This window comes from Sturnus vulgaris, chromosome 9 (assembly GCF_052056855.1).
Source record: "Sturnus vulgaris isolate bStuVul1 chromosome 9, bStuVul1.hap1, whole genome shotgun sequence".
NCBI lineage: Eukaryota > Metazoa > Chordata > Aves > Passeriformes > Sturnidae > Sturnus > Sturnus vulgaris.
The window spans coordinates 2,655,020-2,673,892 of NC_142251.1; the positions used below are offsets into that span (position 1 = coordinate 2,655,020).

Sequence of the window (18,873 nt, forward strand, 5' to 3'; positions counted from 1 at the left end):
CGCCCAAATTATGAAAGTTTGAAGCCTTTCTTGGCCTAATACCACGGCTCAAGAGAAGTCCCTGCTGTACCTGATGTAAACATGTATTAATTAAAGCACTTTGGAAATGCAGAGTATTGACCTAACGGGCTGTAATGGCTCTTCTTGAGCAATTACAATCCATCACACAGCTCCAGACTTCGGGAGGGATTTTTTTCGGAGGCGCGTTATTGACCTGACGGCCTCGGGCGGTTTCCTCCCTCACACAGACCCTTCCTGCCCCAGGGCTCGCATCCTTCCCGGGGAAATAGCTAGAGGGGGAGGCCTTAAATCCCTTAAAATTAATAAAAAGGACATGTTCCATCCTGCCCCCTCCCCACCACGTGCCTCCACTCCCCATCGCCAAAGGCACTTTAAAGCTTTTCCACCCACCTGCAGACCCAGGGAAACACCCCGAGCAAAATATTTATATCTAAAAGAAAAAAAACTTTGTGCTTTCCAGTGGTGGAAACCCTTCTCAAATAAAGCATTTGTCTCCCGAGACTTGCACCTTCTAATTTAATTTTCCCCTAAATCAAACAGGGTATTAATCCACAATAGAAAACACGTTCCAGTTGCACAAACAATATTTAAATGGTATAATAGGGACATCTTTTATAAATACTTCTAACAAATCCTGAAAAAACCTGAATGTGTGGGCTATAATTAATAGAAATGCCAAGTGCCAGCTAACCAGGAAAACTCCAGTATCATAAATCTGCCCCGAGCCTTCTCACACACACTGATGGATGGGGACTTGCAGCTTAAATATTTAACAATCAATAATTCAAATACCTATCCTACCCTATTAAATTTGTCACATTTATTTATACATGCAACATGCAGCTGAAGTTTCTCTGAAAGTTGTGCTTCTTCCACCCAATAACAATGTGAAGAATTTTGGAAAAGTGTTGGAAGGGAAAAAAGGTGTTGGGATACTAAATTCCTGTGGGGAAATAAGGAACAATGGTGGGGGAGGGATTAAACCTCATATCCCCAAAATATTTGGCTGCATCTCCCTCACCCTAATGGGTTTGGATAATGCAGTGTGCAGGCAGGTGCTGTGTCCTATGAATCACATTTATAGGGATATTTTCCAATTTCTTTGCCGCCCAAGGCAGGGAGCTGCCGTTCATCCTCCACAGATGAATATTTTGGTGGCACAGGGTGGGCTGCAGCCCCTGCCCACACATTGTGTCCTTCCTGGAGCAAATCCTGTAATAATCTCAAAAAGACTGGAAAAAAGGGTGGCTTTGGGGCTGCCCTGAATAGCAGCAATGCTTTGTGAGGGTAGAATGGGACATAAATAAACAAATAAGCACATGCGAGTGCAGCACTGGTGACAGGATGATGATGACAATAATAATATCAATACTACTAATAATATTACTATTAATAATCAAATGACATCTTTCCCTTTTGCAGCACCAGCAGCCTGACTCGGTTTCTCAAAGGTTTTTAGGAAAGTGGGATGACTGCATGGTTTATCAGGTGGCTCCTCTCCTCATCAATGGCCTCCATAAAAATAACACCAATGGGGAAAGCTCAGCTCTGTTTCCATTCATCCAGAGGAAGAGGAGGTGGCTGAGAGCATCCCCTGTGCTGCTGGAGACTTGGCCATGATTGTGACATAGAGGATGCCTTGGCTCACTGAGCATTGTTGATTTTAAAGGAGCTCCAAAACTGACCTGAGAGGTTACAAAATTTCTGGAAGCATTTGGAAATCCCTGTGGAGCTGTGTATGGGTAAGGAATGAAGGGTGTTGACCGTGGTCCTGTCCCCACCAGAGTCTGCCTGTGGACCCGAATTATGGTGGCATAAATCTCTCTGGCAAATTTATTGCCATAATTTATCAGCTCCTGTTGCTGAATGGCCAAGCAGTTAATTTTGAGATGAAGTGGTGCCATTTTCATCAATACCTGTGTGCTAACTGCCCATCAAAACATCAGCTGCAATTAATACAGCGTTGCTGAAGCACTGAACCAATAAATATTTCCAGTCTTGGCTGGTCTTCAGCAGATGTTGGATGGACCCTCAGTGAGTCCTGCTCCAGTTGCACCAACAGGAATATTTGCATTTTAGGAAGAGGTTAAGTAGCCAGATCACCCTCTGAGCAGGGCGAAGCACCTGCATTTCCCTGCCTAAACACCACCCTGTGCTTTTTCCACCCAAAATTTTTGATTTCTGTGAGGGGCTATTGAGTATTCCTCCCGCATCCCGAGCCAGGCTGACACATTTTGATAGCGATAAATAATAAATGGGATTTATTTCCTTAGATGCTGATGGAGACCTTTTCTCCCACAGGAAGAAAGGGAAAGCCAGAAAGCTGGAGGGGAAGAAAACGTGCAAGGAAAAGAGGGAGAAAGCAGAAGGTGGTGCCTGAGCCCTGGCTGGTGCTCACTTCACTCCCAGCACAGCCATCAACCTTGTGGGACCCCTTGCACTGTTCATGCTTCTTCCACCAAACCCAGCCTCAGCCAATACCCTCAATAATGAAGGGTATAAACATGTAACAGTGAATTATTTTTTTAGGGAGGGATGGACTAGAATGGGGAACGGGCAGTGGTGAGGAGCAGTTGGAGCTGCTCCTCCCTTTGTGCTGTAATTGCACTTTTTAGAGCAGGTGTTAATTTTTCTGTGTCTGTTCATGCAGTGATGTGCAGGGTTGGGTGTCTGTCCCTCCCTCCCATCCTGGTGTCCCCCGTGCTCACAGCCAGTGCTGGGAGGAAGCATCCAGCTCTGGCAGCCCCGTGGGACAGGCTGGCCCACACCTGGGCTCACTTCCAAGCCCACTTTCCACCACCACCACCACCATTTGGGTTGTCTTTTGCCCAACTGGGACAGCCAGCACAAGCTCAGCACCCTCACCCCCCCTTCCTCCCTCCTCCCAGAGCTGGTGGGGGTGAAGGGGGCCAGCGCTGTTGGCAAGCCCTGCCTGGGGTACTGTGTTTCCTTTGAGGACAGATTTGGCTTTTCCTTACTGTCTGGTCTCCTTTATGGGAAAAAAAAAAGCCAAATTGAACAGGCTCCAACCTGTCCTCAGCTGCCACACCATGCATCAGTGCCAGCACTGCCCACGTTGGAGGCAGAGACCAGGACACAGCAAGGGGCACAGATAGGGTCCCCCGCCTGGGGACAGTGACATTAGAGCTGTGCCCAGCCTGACCCTCCTGCCCTGGCCTTGTAGGAAAAAACAAAAAAAAACACTCGGTGGAGGTGTGAGAAAGGAAATACCAGTGGTTTATGTGTGTCAGGCAGCTTTTTGTTAGAAAACACTCATTTCCCCCCAAATAAAATGGAAGAGCTGGTGTTGCAGCTGGTACTGCCCAGGGAAGGCTGGGGGTCACAGTGGTCCCTGTCTCCTGTCCCCAAGGGCAGTGGCAGAGCTGCACCAGCCCTCACCCTTCATCAGCCTCAGTGTCTGCTTTTACATAGAAAACAGCCAGAATGGCTTAAATGCTAAACACCCTTTCTGCAAATACTAAATTTTGCATGTATCTTTTAAGCAAAAGGTGTTGCAGAGTGGAAAAACTTTGAAGGAAACTTTAGCATTTGTAAAAAAGCCGAATTTGTCCCTATTTCTGCACCCAGAGCCTTGCAGAGAGAGGCAGCTCTGCCAGCAGCTCCAAGGTCAATCCCAACATCCACGGCCGTATTGGGGCTCCTCGGAAATGTGGCAATATTTTTATAGTTTAGCTACATTTATAGATGCATTGTAGCATTTGCAGCATTTATTAATCTCCTGCATCTTTCCTAGGTGTGCTTCGTCTCTTTAATTTGAATGATTAATTTGGCAGAGATTTGCTGAGCGTTAATCCGATATTGTGCGAGGAACGATTTTGTGCGACGGGACACCAAAAACACCGGGAAGAGTGGTCTGTGTGACGAGAGTGACTGGATTTAACCAAATATCCCCGTGATTTGGGATGAAGCTGCTGCCTGGGAGCCTGCCCAGGCTGCAGGGCTGGGGCCAGGAGAGGTTGATGCCGGCGATGCCCGCGGTCCTACAGCCGCAACCCCACCCCGTGCCCGGCTGGGAGTAAATAACAACACGGCCTGTTAGCATTAGCAATTTTTTATTTTCCTTTTTTGTTGCATAGGAAATGCAGTACTTGCTTCCAGTAATTGTATTGTAATGTGAGAAGGTGGTAGCACTAATGGTTGAATACAAGAGTTAAACTAATCCACACCAGCTCAAAAAACCTGCGGAGACTTAGTTGAATAAGAATGGATGCCCACAGTGATTCTCAACCAATTACAATTTTTTTCACAGAACACAGTAAAACTAAAATGGTAACTATGAGAGTCAATACAAGTATACTAGAGGCACGAGGGGCCTGACTCATAAAAAAAAAATGAACACGACATGGTATTAACACGGGTGTCAAGTGAATTTGCAGCAGATCTTTCACACGGCCGGTGGAAATTTTAGCGCCTCAAGTCTCAACCCACCACTGAGGGACTGGGCTGGGGCAGAGTTCGGGAGAACCTGCACAGCCGGCCAAAATGGAGATTTCTCCTTGATTGTATTTCCCAAGAATTTCGTGGCCCTGTCCCCAAGGCAGCAGTTGCAACAAGGACGAGCGGCGTCGGTGGCGGATGCCGAGCCGGGCGCTCTCGCCCTACCATGCTCCGTCTAGAAACTCATCTTCTTTTTGTTTTTCCCCTCATATTAATTTGTGGATGCAGATAAAAGGGGTGTGGGGGGGGGAGGAATTTCACCCAACACAATTGTTTTTGTTCATGCTCGAGCATAGAAGATTAACTAAGTGGAAAACAGTCTTCCCTAAAAAAAAGAAAAAAAAAAAAAAAAAAAAAAGAAAAAAGCATCCAAAGTACAAAAGTTCACATTGCGGGCGACGGAGGGTTTCTCTTAGAGCTCAGAGGTAGCGATCGAGCGCGTTTTGTTCTGGTGGGGACAAGATCTCTTTTGTGATCGAGTCGCCGTGTCCCGAGCCCCCGGCTGCGGCCGGAGCCGTTCTCCCCCTTTTCCTCCTGCCAACCTGCACCTCTGGGGTTCGGAGCATGGTCCTGCGCTGCCTCGCCTCCTCCACGGCCCCTTCCCAACGATTCCTGGTCTCTGCGGGGCTGGGGGAGGCGGAGAGGGGAAGGGGAGGGAGAGCAGGGCCAGCTGGGCTCGCCAGGGCGAAGCCCACCCTCAATTTTGGAGGAGAAAAGCCCACCAGCCTCCCGTGTTAATAGCAAAGGAGCTTTTATGAATCGGGCCCAAAGTTTTGTACAGAGTTTGTTTGAAGAAAAATATTGCAACTGTGCATGAAACTAAACAACCACATGAGGTTTTTTTTTTCTTTTTTTCTTTTTTTTTTTTTTAAAGGGTTTTTTTCTTTCTATATGAGGAAGTCTGGTGTGAAGAAGGGTCAAGCATGGGTACCTGGTTCACCGCTGCCCATTAAGAAATCTCTCGCAACATGAGCTCGGTCTCATTTGTGGGTTTAAAGGACTGTCCCTTCAATTTGAACTGTTCTTCAGAGCAAGCTCTCTGAATTCTTAGGGTAGCTTTTCGAGACGAAAATCTTACCAGGCACGGATTTCTGGTCTCAAACACCATGTCCTGCCCTCTAGGAAAAAAAAAAAAAAAAAAAAAAAAAAAAAGAAAGAAAAGGAAAAAAAAAGAAAAAAAAGAAAAAAAACCCAAAACACAAGTAATACTGAATTTAAGTAAATGTATACCTCCAAAATACTGAAAACACCCCAAATCAATAAAGACAGAATTTGCGTTCTCAGTGAAATATCTTTAAACCTATCTGACAAGAACCAAGTCAGAAAAAAAGACTAACATAACTTTGAGTAATATTCATACAGCTACTAAGCATTATGGAATAGCATGCATTAATATTGTACGGTTATTTTACATCACCTATATCAGAAGGTTCTGACAGACAGCGAAGGCTACCGGTGTAGAAAAATCTTACTTCAGAAGAGCAATATAATACAGATTTCACAGGCACTACATTTTAATATATCAGGTATTATGCTGGTTTTCTTATAATTCTTTCTGTCCTAAAGCTGGCATTATAACAATGACCGAAAAGGCAAGGATCGAAGTAAACGGAAAGTAGATACCAAAGTTGATATATTCTTTTCTTTTTTTTTTTTCAGATAGATTAGTGCATAGTTTTCATGCAGATAAACACTGCTATGCATTTACATTGTTGGAAAGCAGAGTGAATTGAGCCCAAGTTGTCACATTTTTGTAAATCATTTTGCCAGCCTGTAATAGCACCATGTAATGGATTTGCATTAAACATTAAATTGATTTCAGAATTGGTGACACAGTATTCACTACAGTTAAGTGCTATGGAATAGCTTCAATGTTACCTGCTATATATCAAAGCAATTTTCATCCCACTGCTTTTTTATTGGAAAAAATAAAAGGAAAATGTACTCGATACTAATTAGACTATTGCGCAGCCTTGGACTTGATGATGGCATAGCTGGGTTTACTGTCAAACAGTAATACATGCATTGACTTCAAGACAAAATTGGCATTGTAAGCTTGATTTAATGAAAATCCTGCCTAGCAGGCAGTGTTAACTTCACAAGACCTGCCTCCGACAGACCTCATGAGGTTGATTTTGTTATTTATTTATTGTTTAGGTGCCATTGAAGCTCTCCTTACATTGTCATGCCGGTTATGGTTTTAATTTTGTTCGATGGAGGCCTTCTACCAATAAAAAAAAAAGAAAAAAAAAAGATATTTCCAGAGACACAATGCAAAGTACAATATTAACTGACATTCTTAAAAAAAAATAATTCACCACAAGGAAAAAAAAACTGTTTTAGGCTATGTATCTGGGTTTTTTTGTATTTTTGTACAGTAAATATTTTATAACACTGTTACTACAAAGCTGCAAATATACGGAACAAAGAGAACTAGAGAAAGAAAAAAAAAATGTTAGAGGGATTTTGCATATTCCTGTGGGCTGACTGAATACTGTGGAGTTGAGAAAACTTGATGTTTCTTTTCCCCTTCAACCTTAAGGGGAGGGGGAACAAGCAACAGAGACAAAGTGTACCATGGCTGCCTAAACTCGAAGCCCCGAAGTCTTTTTTATTATAAAGGAAGAAGAATAAATAATAATGGCATTGCTGGGGTGTGCGGCATGAGAAAAGCAAGTGCCCTCGCTCAAAAAAAAAAAAAAAATTAAAAACCCGAAAAAAGAGGGGGAAAAAAAAAAAGAAAGGAATTAACTTGGGAAAAAGTCAATTCGCGCTAAGCCATCCCTAGGGCTTTAAATTTGGGTGGGCGGGGGTGGGCACAGGTCAGAGAATTTGTGCGTCTGACAGTTCTGGAGAGAAGGAGGCGGGGAGGGAAAAAAAAAAGAAGAAAAAAGTTGTTGGGTGACTCCAAAGGAGCGCCCGGCTCGGGGCCGGGGCTCTGCCGCGACCATCCAGGGATGGATGGATGGATGGCTGGCTGGGTGGGTGGAGGGATGGATGGATGGATGCTCCATCCCTCCTGCCCATCCCTGCTCGCCTCCCCGCTCCTCTAAAGGAGGACTAAACACTGTTTGTTCTCTACACCTGCACAGAACGGAACTGCCGCGTTTCCTGCGTGAGAGGAAGGTGAACGCAAACTGAATTTAGTGTGTAATACTTTACAACCCCTGTTGGTTAACACCCTTGACCTCCTACCTAATGTTTTAAAGCCTTTAAAACATTTTTTTTTCTCGCAATTCTGCTCAGAGTTCCCTAACTTTAGCGTCATCAAACTTAATATGACAAAAATACCTTCAAAAATACAGCATACCTGTAATGTCCATTTACAATGGTTCTTCAGTAGCCTATACTTCTCAAGCATAGGAATATGCTATACCATTGAGAGAAGAAAAATAACTGTATTTAAATACATACAAAAAAAGGAAACGGGAAAGTTTTTAACTTAAATCCAGTTCCCAAAGGAAAAAAAAAAAAAAGCAATTCTATGAACGCTGCCTTTATAACGAACAATCAGAAATTCCACTAAGCTAATTTGACAGAAATTTTTCCTCATTTAAACAACATTACAAAAGTCCTGCATTATAAAATAGGGTAGAATAAATCAGTGTAATCAATAAAACTATACAACATACAAATTACATATCTTCTGAGTGGGCAGTTTAATTCTCTCTCTTTGCAGCCATGACTACAACATGCTCACTAAAAACAACTAACTGCCCAAACTATTGCTTAGTTTGTTTTGTTTAAAAAAGGGTGCAATTTTATTGTATATACAACCAATTTACTGGTAATACCTTGTCTCATAGCAAGGTTCTGACAAAATGTTTGTCTAGGCTTTTTTCCCTTCACTGTGAAGCACTGAAAGCTGCTATTTTTTTTTTTTTTAGTGCACATATGTCTTAATAAAGTAATGCCCAGCTAAGTGCTATAGGGAAGGCAAAGGATGCTGGCTAGAGGATGTGATACCATATACTAACAATCACACAATACAATAGAGCAAAATGACTACTCAACCACTTATCAGACACATATGAAAATCCAAAACATTTTATTTTTTCCTTAAATAGAGAATAACCAGTAAACAATTTTCAGAACTTGGAAGTTTAAAAACGTGCATATAAAAATGGGCATTATATACTTTTATTGAATGTGGATTGATTGCAGTCTGCTAATAAAAATGGGTGTGGGATCTGAAGAAAAAGGAAGTTTTTTTTTTTTAAGGCTTGCTTGTGAAAGGAACAGTTGTAAAACAAAAATTGCTTGAAGCAGGGTTCAGCTTAGTGCTTCACAGTTTGACTGCTTCTCTAAGAAGAGCCCTTCCTGCATGTGCATTCAAAAATCACAAAAGTACAAAGACAAACACCTAAAACACACTGCGTCAAGTGCAGCACCAACTTTGGTCAAATAAAAAAAAATTAAAAGAAAAATTAATAATTGCTAAGCTTTTCTACATGATATAAGCAGGTATTGCATATTTTCATATATCTGGGAGAAAACAAAACAAAAAAAGGAAGACTCCAAATAAAAGGTAAAATGCAGCAACATCCAAAAATACTGATAATCTAGCATCTACAGATCTCAGAATAGCACTGCCACTGACCATACAGGACAATAAACACTACTCCTATCTGCGGAACAACTAACATCCTATTTAATTCTAGATGTTGGAACTGACAATGGCTGACATAAAAGTCACATTTACAAAAAGTGTCTCCAAATGCTTGACTAGGGAAAAACCCCTTTCAATATAGGAACATGTGCAACAATTCCACAAATAATCGCTATCCAGGGCAAGGCACATTGATATGGAATTTTTTTTTTTTTTTGTTTCGTGCAAATTAAGAAAACAAAACAAAACATCGTTTCAGGGAAAAGATGAGGAGCAAAGTGTCTTCCCAAGAATTTCAGTTACTTGATTGTATAGGACAGTAGTAGAAACCCTTCTGAAGGGTCGAACAAACATAGTTTAAAGGCAAGTGCCTGGAATAGGGATTACAATATTGTGTCTTAATGCACTCTACTTTACCCTACATTAACTATATAAAAATTAGTTACTAACACTAGAACATGCAGAGACTTTCTCTGATTAGCTGGACTCGCCAACCAGAACGTATATATATGTATAGTATAGGAAACCTTCTTAAAGTTGCATGTGAAGCAAAGGGGTGCTCCGCTGTCTGATAGAAAAAATCACTTGCACTCTTTTTTTTTTCTTTTTTTTTCCTTTTTTTTGTACATAAGATACAGGACGTTTGGGGTCCAAACTTCTTTTTTTTTTTTTTTTTTTTTTTTTTTTCATTTTCTACTTATTTGTCTGTTTTTTTTTTTTTTTTTCTTCTTCAGCAAGTGCCCTTGCTTTGAACTGGCATAAGTTGTAAGAAGATCAGCATCGTTCGTTTCTGTAATGATTTCTTCACAGTCCAGAAAATGTACCAGTTCAGGGACACGAAGGTGTTTTACTTTCTGGACCGTTCTCACTTATTCCCAAGGTGTTTGAGAACTGATAAACCCTATATTGCCGGAAACACGTAAAATTTGTCAGAATTGGCATAATCCATTATAGTGACTTTTAGCTTATAAAATTAACAGATATTATGATTTCATTTTAGTTATGTGCTTTGATAACAGAAAATGATTAATTAGCATTTAATGTAGTTAACATATTGTGGTAAAAGCACCATTAGATTTGTTTTTTTTTTTTTAAATTTTCCTTCAGTTTTAAAGGGATACAAGTTCAACAATAAAAAACATAAAAAGCAAAAATAGCTCCCCTTTTTCTTGCAAGGCTGTTTTTTACCCCAATAATTTAGAGTCCTGGGGTGGAAGGACTTGGAAAACAAAAATAGAATTTTCAACAATCTCTATCTTACAAAGATATTTAGCTATCCAATGAAATTGCACTTTACTCAATTCAAAATTCGATTGTTTTGATTGATTCCTGTCAGTTTCTGTCAAAACAGACCAACTTCCCCATTTCTGCGTGAATTTTTGTGTAATTGTTGAAAATTGTTGAAAAATGTTTTTTTTTAAAATGTAAGTGCAGCATTTCAAACTTTTTTCTTTTTTTTCTTTTTTTTTTTTTTTAGTGAATAGTAGTAGTTTGATGTTTTAAATTGCTCTGCAATCGAGTGGAAAAAAATTGTTGACAATGCTCTTATGGTTCATGTTACGTCTCTAAGTGCCGACTGTAAAAAAAAAAAAAAAAAAAGAAAAAAAAAACCCCAACAACAACAACAACAAAAAAAAGAAACCTGCATTTTTTTTTCCCCGATATGTTACAGAAAAAAAAAAAAAAAACATGCTCTATGTCTGTCCGGTAAGTTATATATTGCAGAATTCAGCTACTACAAAAGTTATAGTTTAAGTGTGTTTCATGATTTCTCAAGAAGTCTCACACCTGTATGGGAAAATCCGATGAGGATACTGTAAAACAGTTAGGCTCCATATGGAAAGTGTGTTACAACAGCGAGTTGGTAAGCAGCAGCAGAGGCTAGTTCTACTCAGTGTCACCTAACGCTTACACTACCAATGAAACACTTCAAAAGTTATGAAGCCCAACCATTTCCAGCACCATATGAGAAATTACAACAGTCCTAAAGTTGTCTAAAAAAAAAAAAAAAAAAAACCAAAAAAAGAAAAAAAAACCAATTAAAAAAAAAAAAAGAAAAATTAAAATCAAATCTCGAGAGAAAGTTACGGCCTTTGCCATTCAACCATAACGTTTGCCATTTCCATGTACGAGTTTGCTGTCGGTGTCTGCTCGCCTCCCCTTCCGCCGATGTGAAGTCGCTGCGCTGCGTTGCTGCTGCTTCCGTGTTACAGAGGTGGGAAGGGGTCTGGTGGTCTGTCCGGTGCGTGGTGGGAAGCGGAGACTTTTATCCCAGGTACCAGGACTGCAAAAGAGAAAGGAGAAGTGTCAGCCCCGGCCGCCCGCTCTCGCCGCTTCCCCAAGGGCTCCGGGCACGGCCGCCAGCCTCCTCCGCCAAGAGGGGGGCTAATTGAGACCGTGACGAATTGACCTAATTACAAAGCTTAATTAAAAATACTGTACAAATCAATATATTTTTTTTCCCTCGCCGACAGTCGCTGGACATAGCTACAGATGAACGCGGGGGTCATGTCACGTTACAAGTTATCAATCTTTTTAATAGATGATGGCTTGAAGATCCCTCCAGTTCACTTTTGTCTAATCCCCTGAAAAGGCGATACACATTCGCCTCCCTGTGCCATTTATCACCCTGCAGTCGGGGTTTTCTTGGGTATTTAGGCATGTGCCAGCATAAGCATCTGTTGCTTTATACTGCCCTGCTTCAACTGTCTCGCTGGAACAGATGCACAGAAATTCAACAACAGGGCTGTTTTCTTAGGAGAAATGTGGATCGCTACAGAAAAGCCAGGATAAAGCAAATCTGGGGGAAAGTGGATCAGTGAAAATGTCCCGTACCTCTGCCCATACTTGTGTTTCAAAACAAAACGTGGGCCTCAACTAATAGCTCTTCTTTGGGAAAATATTTTTTTTTCTTTTCCCCAAAGGGAGGGAATTCCCTGAGAATTCAGCCCCGCAACAATACCGTCCTTAACCCAACGGCGCAGATGCCCGGAGCACAGAAAGCAATTTCTCTCCTCCATAGGAAAATAAACACAGTTGGGAAGCTGGAGTGGGCTCTGCTGGAGCCGGGGCAGTGCCACCGCTCCGGGGAGAGCCCATCCCGGCCCCGGCAGGGTCAGCCCAACCTGAACCCACCATGAATGAGAGCAGTGTTAGGCCCTGGGACTGTGCGCGCAGGGGGATGCTCCTTGGCAATGACATATTGCTGTGGGAATACACCAACAAGCGGCAACTATTTAGCCTGGAGTAAAGTAACACAACAAGAAAGACTCAGGTATTAAAGAGCCTGTTGCTGATACCCCCCGTTTTTTGCTGGGGCTCCTGTGATAGATGAGGTGCGTCCGTGCGCGGGCACGGACCGATGACAAGTTTTACCAAGTTTTTCCTCCTCTCCTTTTCGGCCTCTGACTTGATTGATAGCACAATCAGCTCGGGGAGGACTTACGAACACTTATGGAAGACTGAGGCAAGTTTCATGTGGGACTTGGAGATTATGTGGTCTTGCCATGGAGGTAGGAACTGGTAAAATAAATAGCAGGATTGAAGAAGTTGTCCTGCTTCCAATACACCTCATTAACTAACTCTTCCTCCACTCGCCCTTCTGAATACAAACACACCGGTCCCATATCGGCTCCATCTATTGCCTACAGATTTTATATTTAGACTTACTCAGGCTGCAATTAAACGAAATAGTTCTCATATGTAAAGTTTATAAACAGAGGAAAGTTCTGGCAGGGTTCGTGAAGTGGAGCCAAGTCCCGTTCTCCTCCCTGATTGCGGGGCCCTACTGATTTTTAGGTGGGTGCAGGGATGTGGAGTGTGGGCTGTGCTGTGCTGGAGACACCTTCAACCACTGCTGGCACCTCTGGCCACTGCCAGCTCCTAACTTCTCCAAACTTTCCAGGGTCGTCTCTCACTCTTGTTCGAGTGTGACAGTTTTCAGCCGGACTGGGAACTGTGGCACTGCCCAGCAGGGAGGAGAGGGGGTAAAGTCTGAGAAGGGAGGGAGTAGAGGGGTTAAAACTGCAAGGTAAAGGAGAAGAGGGGTTACAGATTGAGGTGATGGAGTTGAGGAGTTACAGACTGAGAGAAGATGAGAGTTAGGGGGGGGTTAAGACTGAGGTGATGGAGGAGAGGGGGTAAAGACTGAGAGGAGATGGAGTGGAGGGGTTGGACTCTGCTAAGTGATAGAGTAGAAGGGCTGAACATTGTGAGGCGATGGAGTAGAGAAATTAAAACTGAGAGGTGATGGAGTAGAGAAGTTAAAACTGAGAGGTGATGGAGTAGAGAGGTTAAAAATTTACAGGCGATGGAGCAGAGGGGTTAAAACTGCGAGGTGATGGAGTGGAAGGGTTAAAGGGTGCGAGCCCGTGGAGTGGAGGGGTTGAACAGTTCCAGGCGATGGTTCCCATCTCCGATGTCCGGCTGCTCCACGGCCGCTGGCCCGGCACATGGCCCGCCGGTGGCGGGAGCCGCTGCCCTCGCCACTCCCCCCTCGTTTCAAAAGCTGATTTTTTTTTTTTTTTTTTTTTTCCTCTTTAAAAAAGCAGGAAATAAAAAAAGAAGCGCAGAGGTTGCGGAGGTGGGGCCGCGCGGGGCCGGGGCTGGCGGCGCTGGCGTCCCGTGTCCCGGCCGGGCTCCGCCGCCCCCCCGCCCCTCCGTCCGTGTGTCCGGCCGCTCCGTCGGTCCGTCCCCCGCCGCCCCGCGCTCCTTCACGCATCTCGCTATTCACCCCCGCGCCTCGCAGACAAGGTTACCCCAGAGCGGCTCTGTAATCCTTCACTGAAATAGGCTTTATTGATTGCTCTGGTCTATTGTTCCCTTTTCAAGTCCCCCAAGTTCAAGTTCATCCCGGTGTTACATCATGTCTCGTTGCTAAGGGCAACCAGACAGCCCCAGACGTGACCGCCATCCGCAAGCGCGGCGCTGCGCCCTCCCACCGCCGCCAGCCGCGCTGACGTCGAGCCCCGCTCCCAACACACTGAACTATTTATTCTGCCTAATTTATGACCTCCACAGCAAGAGAGACCCCCACTCCAAAAACCAACACTGTTGTATATTTAATTAATCTGTCTTTCTCTGGCACTTGGGAAAGTTAGACAAAGGTCTAATTATTGTGTGTCGCTCCCCACACTTTTCTTTTTGGGGTGACTATTTGCATGGGAAAAGAAACGGCGAGGCTGGGCGCGAGTCCCCTCCCTCCAAAACACCTTTTTTTTCCCCCCTGCCCTATTGACATTTCATGAAATACTTTAGCTGCTTAAGGGAATTAGAAAAAAAAAAATCTGATGTGAATGTAACTCCTTCGGAGTTGGTATTCAGTAACACAAATCAACTCATGACATGTTTAAATTTAAATGCTAACCACACACTCTGCGAGTTACTTTAAAGGTTAGTTTTTAATCAATAGAAGTTGCTGACTCGGGAGTTTTGAGCGGCGCAGTGCAGCTCTGGGGCCTTTGTCTCGCGTTGGGCTTTCAAACTTTTTTTTTTCTTGAGATGATTTTAGCAATGATTTGCAGACACAGAGCGCTATTGTGCTCCTGACTAGCAACATGTCAATAAAGGAGTAGAGTTACCATGCACTAGGGTGTCAATATGACTCCTGCAGACACTGCTCGGCCTTAATACCAATGAAAAACTTAACCCTTACAGGAGAGACCCGAACCAAACCGCACGCTCGTTTCAAAACTTCCTTGCCGGGGCTCTGCATGGCCCTGAGTGAAAAGCTGCTTTTACGGGACCCAAACTCGCAGCACTTCGCCAACAGCTGCGTCCCGCTCCGCCTGCTCCTGCAGCCCCACTTGGATGAGATGTTTTATGGGCTGAGGCAGCAGAACAGCGAGACAGAGGGAGCATTTACCCAGCAGATCCCACCAGCACTGCTCTCGGGACACCGGTTTAATTTAGAGCATCTTACAGCTGAAGCGCACACACAGAATGATCCTCCTTTTTCTGCTAATCATTTTAATATTAAGATCTCATATCCCCCTCAAGCCTCCTATACACGTCTAAGTCTTCCAGGATTAGGACTGAAGAGCACCATTGTTCCTCTGGAGCACCTGTGAAACTTCTCTGCAAGGGACAGGAGACCTCTGGCCTCAAATGAAAACGTCTAGGAAGCGTATTAGGCACTTGGAGACCCGATAGCTGGGACCTATCAAGGGGTTTTTTTTGCATGATTAGGGAGCTTAGAATGGAAAAAAAAAGAAGCCTGGATCCCTACATTTAGATGGCTGAAGTATTTTGTGCCTTGCTTTAGAGTGCAGCTCAATGTCTAAGCACCTCACCCGTTTCATCCCTTCAGTTCTGTAACCTATCCGACTGCAACCACTCGGAGAAGGCGGTGTTGCCTTTCTTAATTTAAAATCTCCATTTAAATCATGGGCCCTATCGCAGTTCGGTCAGGATGATATTATCTCCGTGCTTTTTCATAAAAGAGCCGGTGTTTTATTTCCCTTCTATTTACTTTGCAGTACTGTTCTCCCAGCGAGTTTAGAGCTAAATGAACCCACTGGAGCTAAAGGTCCTGCTCAGTAAAATTGCAGCCACACAGTTGTCTGTGCTGCTACGAGTCTGTATTGTCCTGCCGAGCATCTTGCTGTCCTTCTCCAGTGCTCAAGGTGAAACATCAGAAAGAATTCTGCAGTCCGGTACGAGATCTTTGCTTCCCTTTCTCCAGTCAAATGAAGAAGTAATCTCATCAGGTTGAAAAGTGCTGACTAAGGATTTAATAAAGTGCCTGCAGATGTGTGTCATCTCTAAGGTATTCAACTCATGTAATGCAAAACAGTTCCACACTGAATGTGCTTATAAAATTCCATTTAACCATTGCAGAGCTCTATTTTACTGTTCTCTGAGGAGTATTATCACACTTTTTTTTTCTCCCCCTAATTTACTGCACCATGAAAGTTGAAACTCGTATTTGAGAATCCTCACAGTAGTAAGGTTTTATGATCCATAAACAATATCTACTTGACTGAATCCTAAACAGGAAGTCTGAGATGGCAATTATGGTTCTCTGATAGCGCAAGTCTATTTGTTTCTTATGCACTCCTGGAGATAGCAGAGACACACGAAAATCCTCCAGCCACTCCTGACAGTCGGCTCCTTTGTACAGGAAGAACAGCAAGGAAACATTCCATGATTCTGGATATTTAACAGGCGAAAAGCTCAAAGTGCCTCACTGACTTTTGTGGCAGTTTCTGCCTGAGTCAGGAGCCCAGGAACAGGCCCATTGTTTATGGAAACCTTCTCAGATCAGCCTTGCTGCACACCGTCCCTCACCCCCAGCCTCCCCTCGAGCACCGCTCACGTGTTTCAAACCAGAACGACAATCCAACCCAAACTTGTTCCATTTGCTTCTACCTGCACATCTCCTGCCCCAACAATGGGACCTTTCAGCTCGCGCAGAAAGCCGGGGCTGTGCACCCTCCCTATCTGTTTTTCGAATTAAGAAGTTAAACAAAAGTCCTCAAGGGCAAAGTTTAACGCTGCGGAAGGAGGTTGTTAATGTGGAATCCAGAACTGGGTGTGACAGTTGGCTTATTTCTCCGGGCGATGTAGGTTATTTAAGGACATTCACACGTTTGAAACTCTGACAAACCCCGCGCACAGCAGCTTTGGCTTCCCCATACCCACTCAGGGCTCAGACCCGCTCAGTGATAGCCATTTTCTGTGGGTTGCAGCCCAGTTTGTGTGCCCGGCAGCCGGACAGGTCGGTGCCATTGGGACTTCAAACACGGCTGCTGCAGCACTGTGGCCGTTGCTGCCCCAGGTGCGTGCAGGAAGTGATCACTGCATGGGCCTGGGTGGGAAAACCCACCTGTGATAAGAGCCAAAATAAAATAAAATAAAATAAAATAAAATAAGATAAAATAAAATAAAATAAAATAAAATAAAACCCCACAGCTTTAGAGCTCACCGGCAAAGCGGCTGTTTGGGCAGCCCAGCTGAACCCCAGCCACGACCACTGGCACCTGTGGGGTCTCATTGCGGAGCGTTTTGTTTGGGGATGACATTGCAGTCACCTCAAGAACTTTGAGGCTCTCACGAACATTAACCCCAGGGAGGTGAATAGGGGTAACGAGTCTCTGGTTGCAAAGATAAAATGAGAATGTGAGCAGTTAAGCAGCGAACTGGGGCCTTTTGGCATCACCTTGTGAGAGGTGCCGGGAAGGCTCTTCCCCACGGTGCGTCGTGTGAAAGCGTGGGGACAAAACTGGGCCTTTGATGCCACTTCAAAAGGGTTGCCAGGGTGAGGGGAGACAGTGGCAGTTCAGCTTCTGGTGCGACTGGCTGGAGGGCTCCTGCAGACACAGCAACTGCCTCTGGTTTACCCCTCATCTGAATTCATCCCACTCTTCTAAGTGCTTCCTCTAGAGCTTCTCCAGGCCCAAAAACTGATCCTACTGTGTAGGACCGAAAGGTGAATATAAAAGACAAGGTCACCTTTGTGCCTATTGCAGTTATTTTCTTAGAGCTGGGATTAATTATTTAGTAATTATATTTTCCAGACTGAAATACCAACAGGGACGTAAGTAGCATGTTGGTCATCCCCAAAGGGACATAAAACAGTGAGAGAATCTTCTGGTTCTCCAACATCCGCACCAGGAGAGTCACACACCCCACTCTGAGCACATTTGTATTGTCTGGAGGCAGATAAAACCTGTCCCAGGAGGGACACTGCTCTCCAGGCAATGCATACAGTAGCTCTGCATCCAATAGTTTTTGCGGGAATGCCAGTTGTGGCAAACTGCATTAAATTACGTGCAATAATTTTGTAATATGCACTTTTGCCTGCTGACTATTAAAAATGTATAGTAGTCCAAAACCACTTCTCTCCTGGGACCAACAAACTCACTTCAGGCAAGATTTCTGCTTGGGTTCAAACCTCAAGTTGGGAACAGCTAGTGTTTTTAAATAAGTCACCCCAAACCCTCCCAAACCTATGAAAACACACTCATACAGTAACTCCTGCTGTTGTTCCAGACATCTGAATGTTCCAGTAAAGTGTCCCAGCTGGCCCCAGATGTTTCTTAAGTATAAAGCAATGCTCTGAGTGCTGGACCCCCTGCTGCCCCGACCTGGAGCTCAGCGGATTAAAGATTGACTGCGCTATGACATATTCGCATTTAGCCTGAATATAATACAGCAAAGACTTATCAATGGCAAATGTTTGAAATGTAAGCCAGTCAGCAGAGTAGGCTGGCACTCTGAATATGATGTATAAATAATGTATGGGAACTTAAGATCTAAATTAGATCTACAGGAAGAAAACTTTCCCTTTTCTCTGCCTCTAAAAGAAAAGTTCTCTCACAATGAGGTCATTTTCCTGCCTGTCTTTTGGTTTACAAAATTGCTTTTAGGCAGAGGGTCTTCCCTTTACTTGGGGAACATTTCGCCAGTTGCAGTTTTCCTCCAGTCTTCTAAAAAAACAAGCAGTGAAGTTCACTTATTTGTTAGTAAATTGACTTTGAAATCTGCAAAATAACTTCTAAGCTTTGCGTGGTCGGCTGAAAGCTGACTGCAGCCATGCTAAACTGCAACCCTTGCTGTTTAAAAAAAAAAAAAGATAGTGGAGGGAAAGAGAGAGAGGAAAAAGAAAGGGAGAAAGAGAGAGAAACAATCCCATTTTGGTTTTTGTTAGAGGACGGCATACTACATAGATCAGAGACTTTTCAAAAAATAAAAACCCCCACTGTACACAAAGCACAGGAAAATGTGAGGAAAAAAGGAAAAACCTAAAAGCAGCTTAGAATGTGTTAACTCTGCCATTCTGTCAG

At 43.7% G+C, this 18,873-nt stretch overlaps 1 protein-coding gene across 12 annotated transcripts in view; it reads right to left on the reverse strand.

The window, feature by feature from the left end:
* Positions 1-4,077: 4,077 nt before the first annotated feature.
* Positions 4,078-18,873, reverse strand: part of NFIA (nuclear factor I A) — a 249,284-nt gene continuing 234,488 nt past the window's right edge. For all 12 annotated transcript variants that reach the window (XM_088169639.1, XM_088169640.1, XM_088169643.1 and 9 more), the window contains one exon: positions 4,078-11,372. In XM_088169639.1, coding sequence (XP_088025765.1) covers positions 11,296-11,372 — 77 coding nt within the window. In that variant the 3' untranslated portion in view covers positions 4,078-11,295. The remainder of the gene's footprint in view (positions 11,373-18,873) is intronic.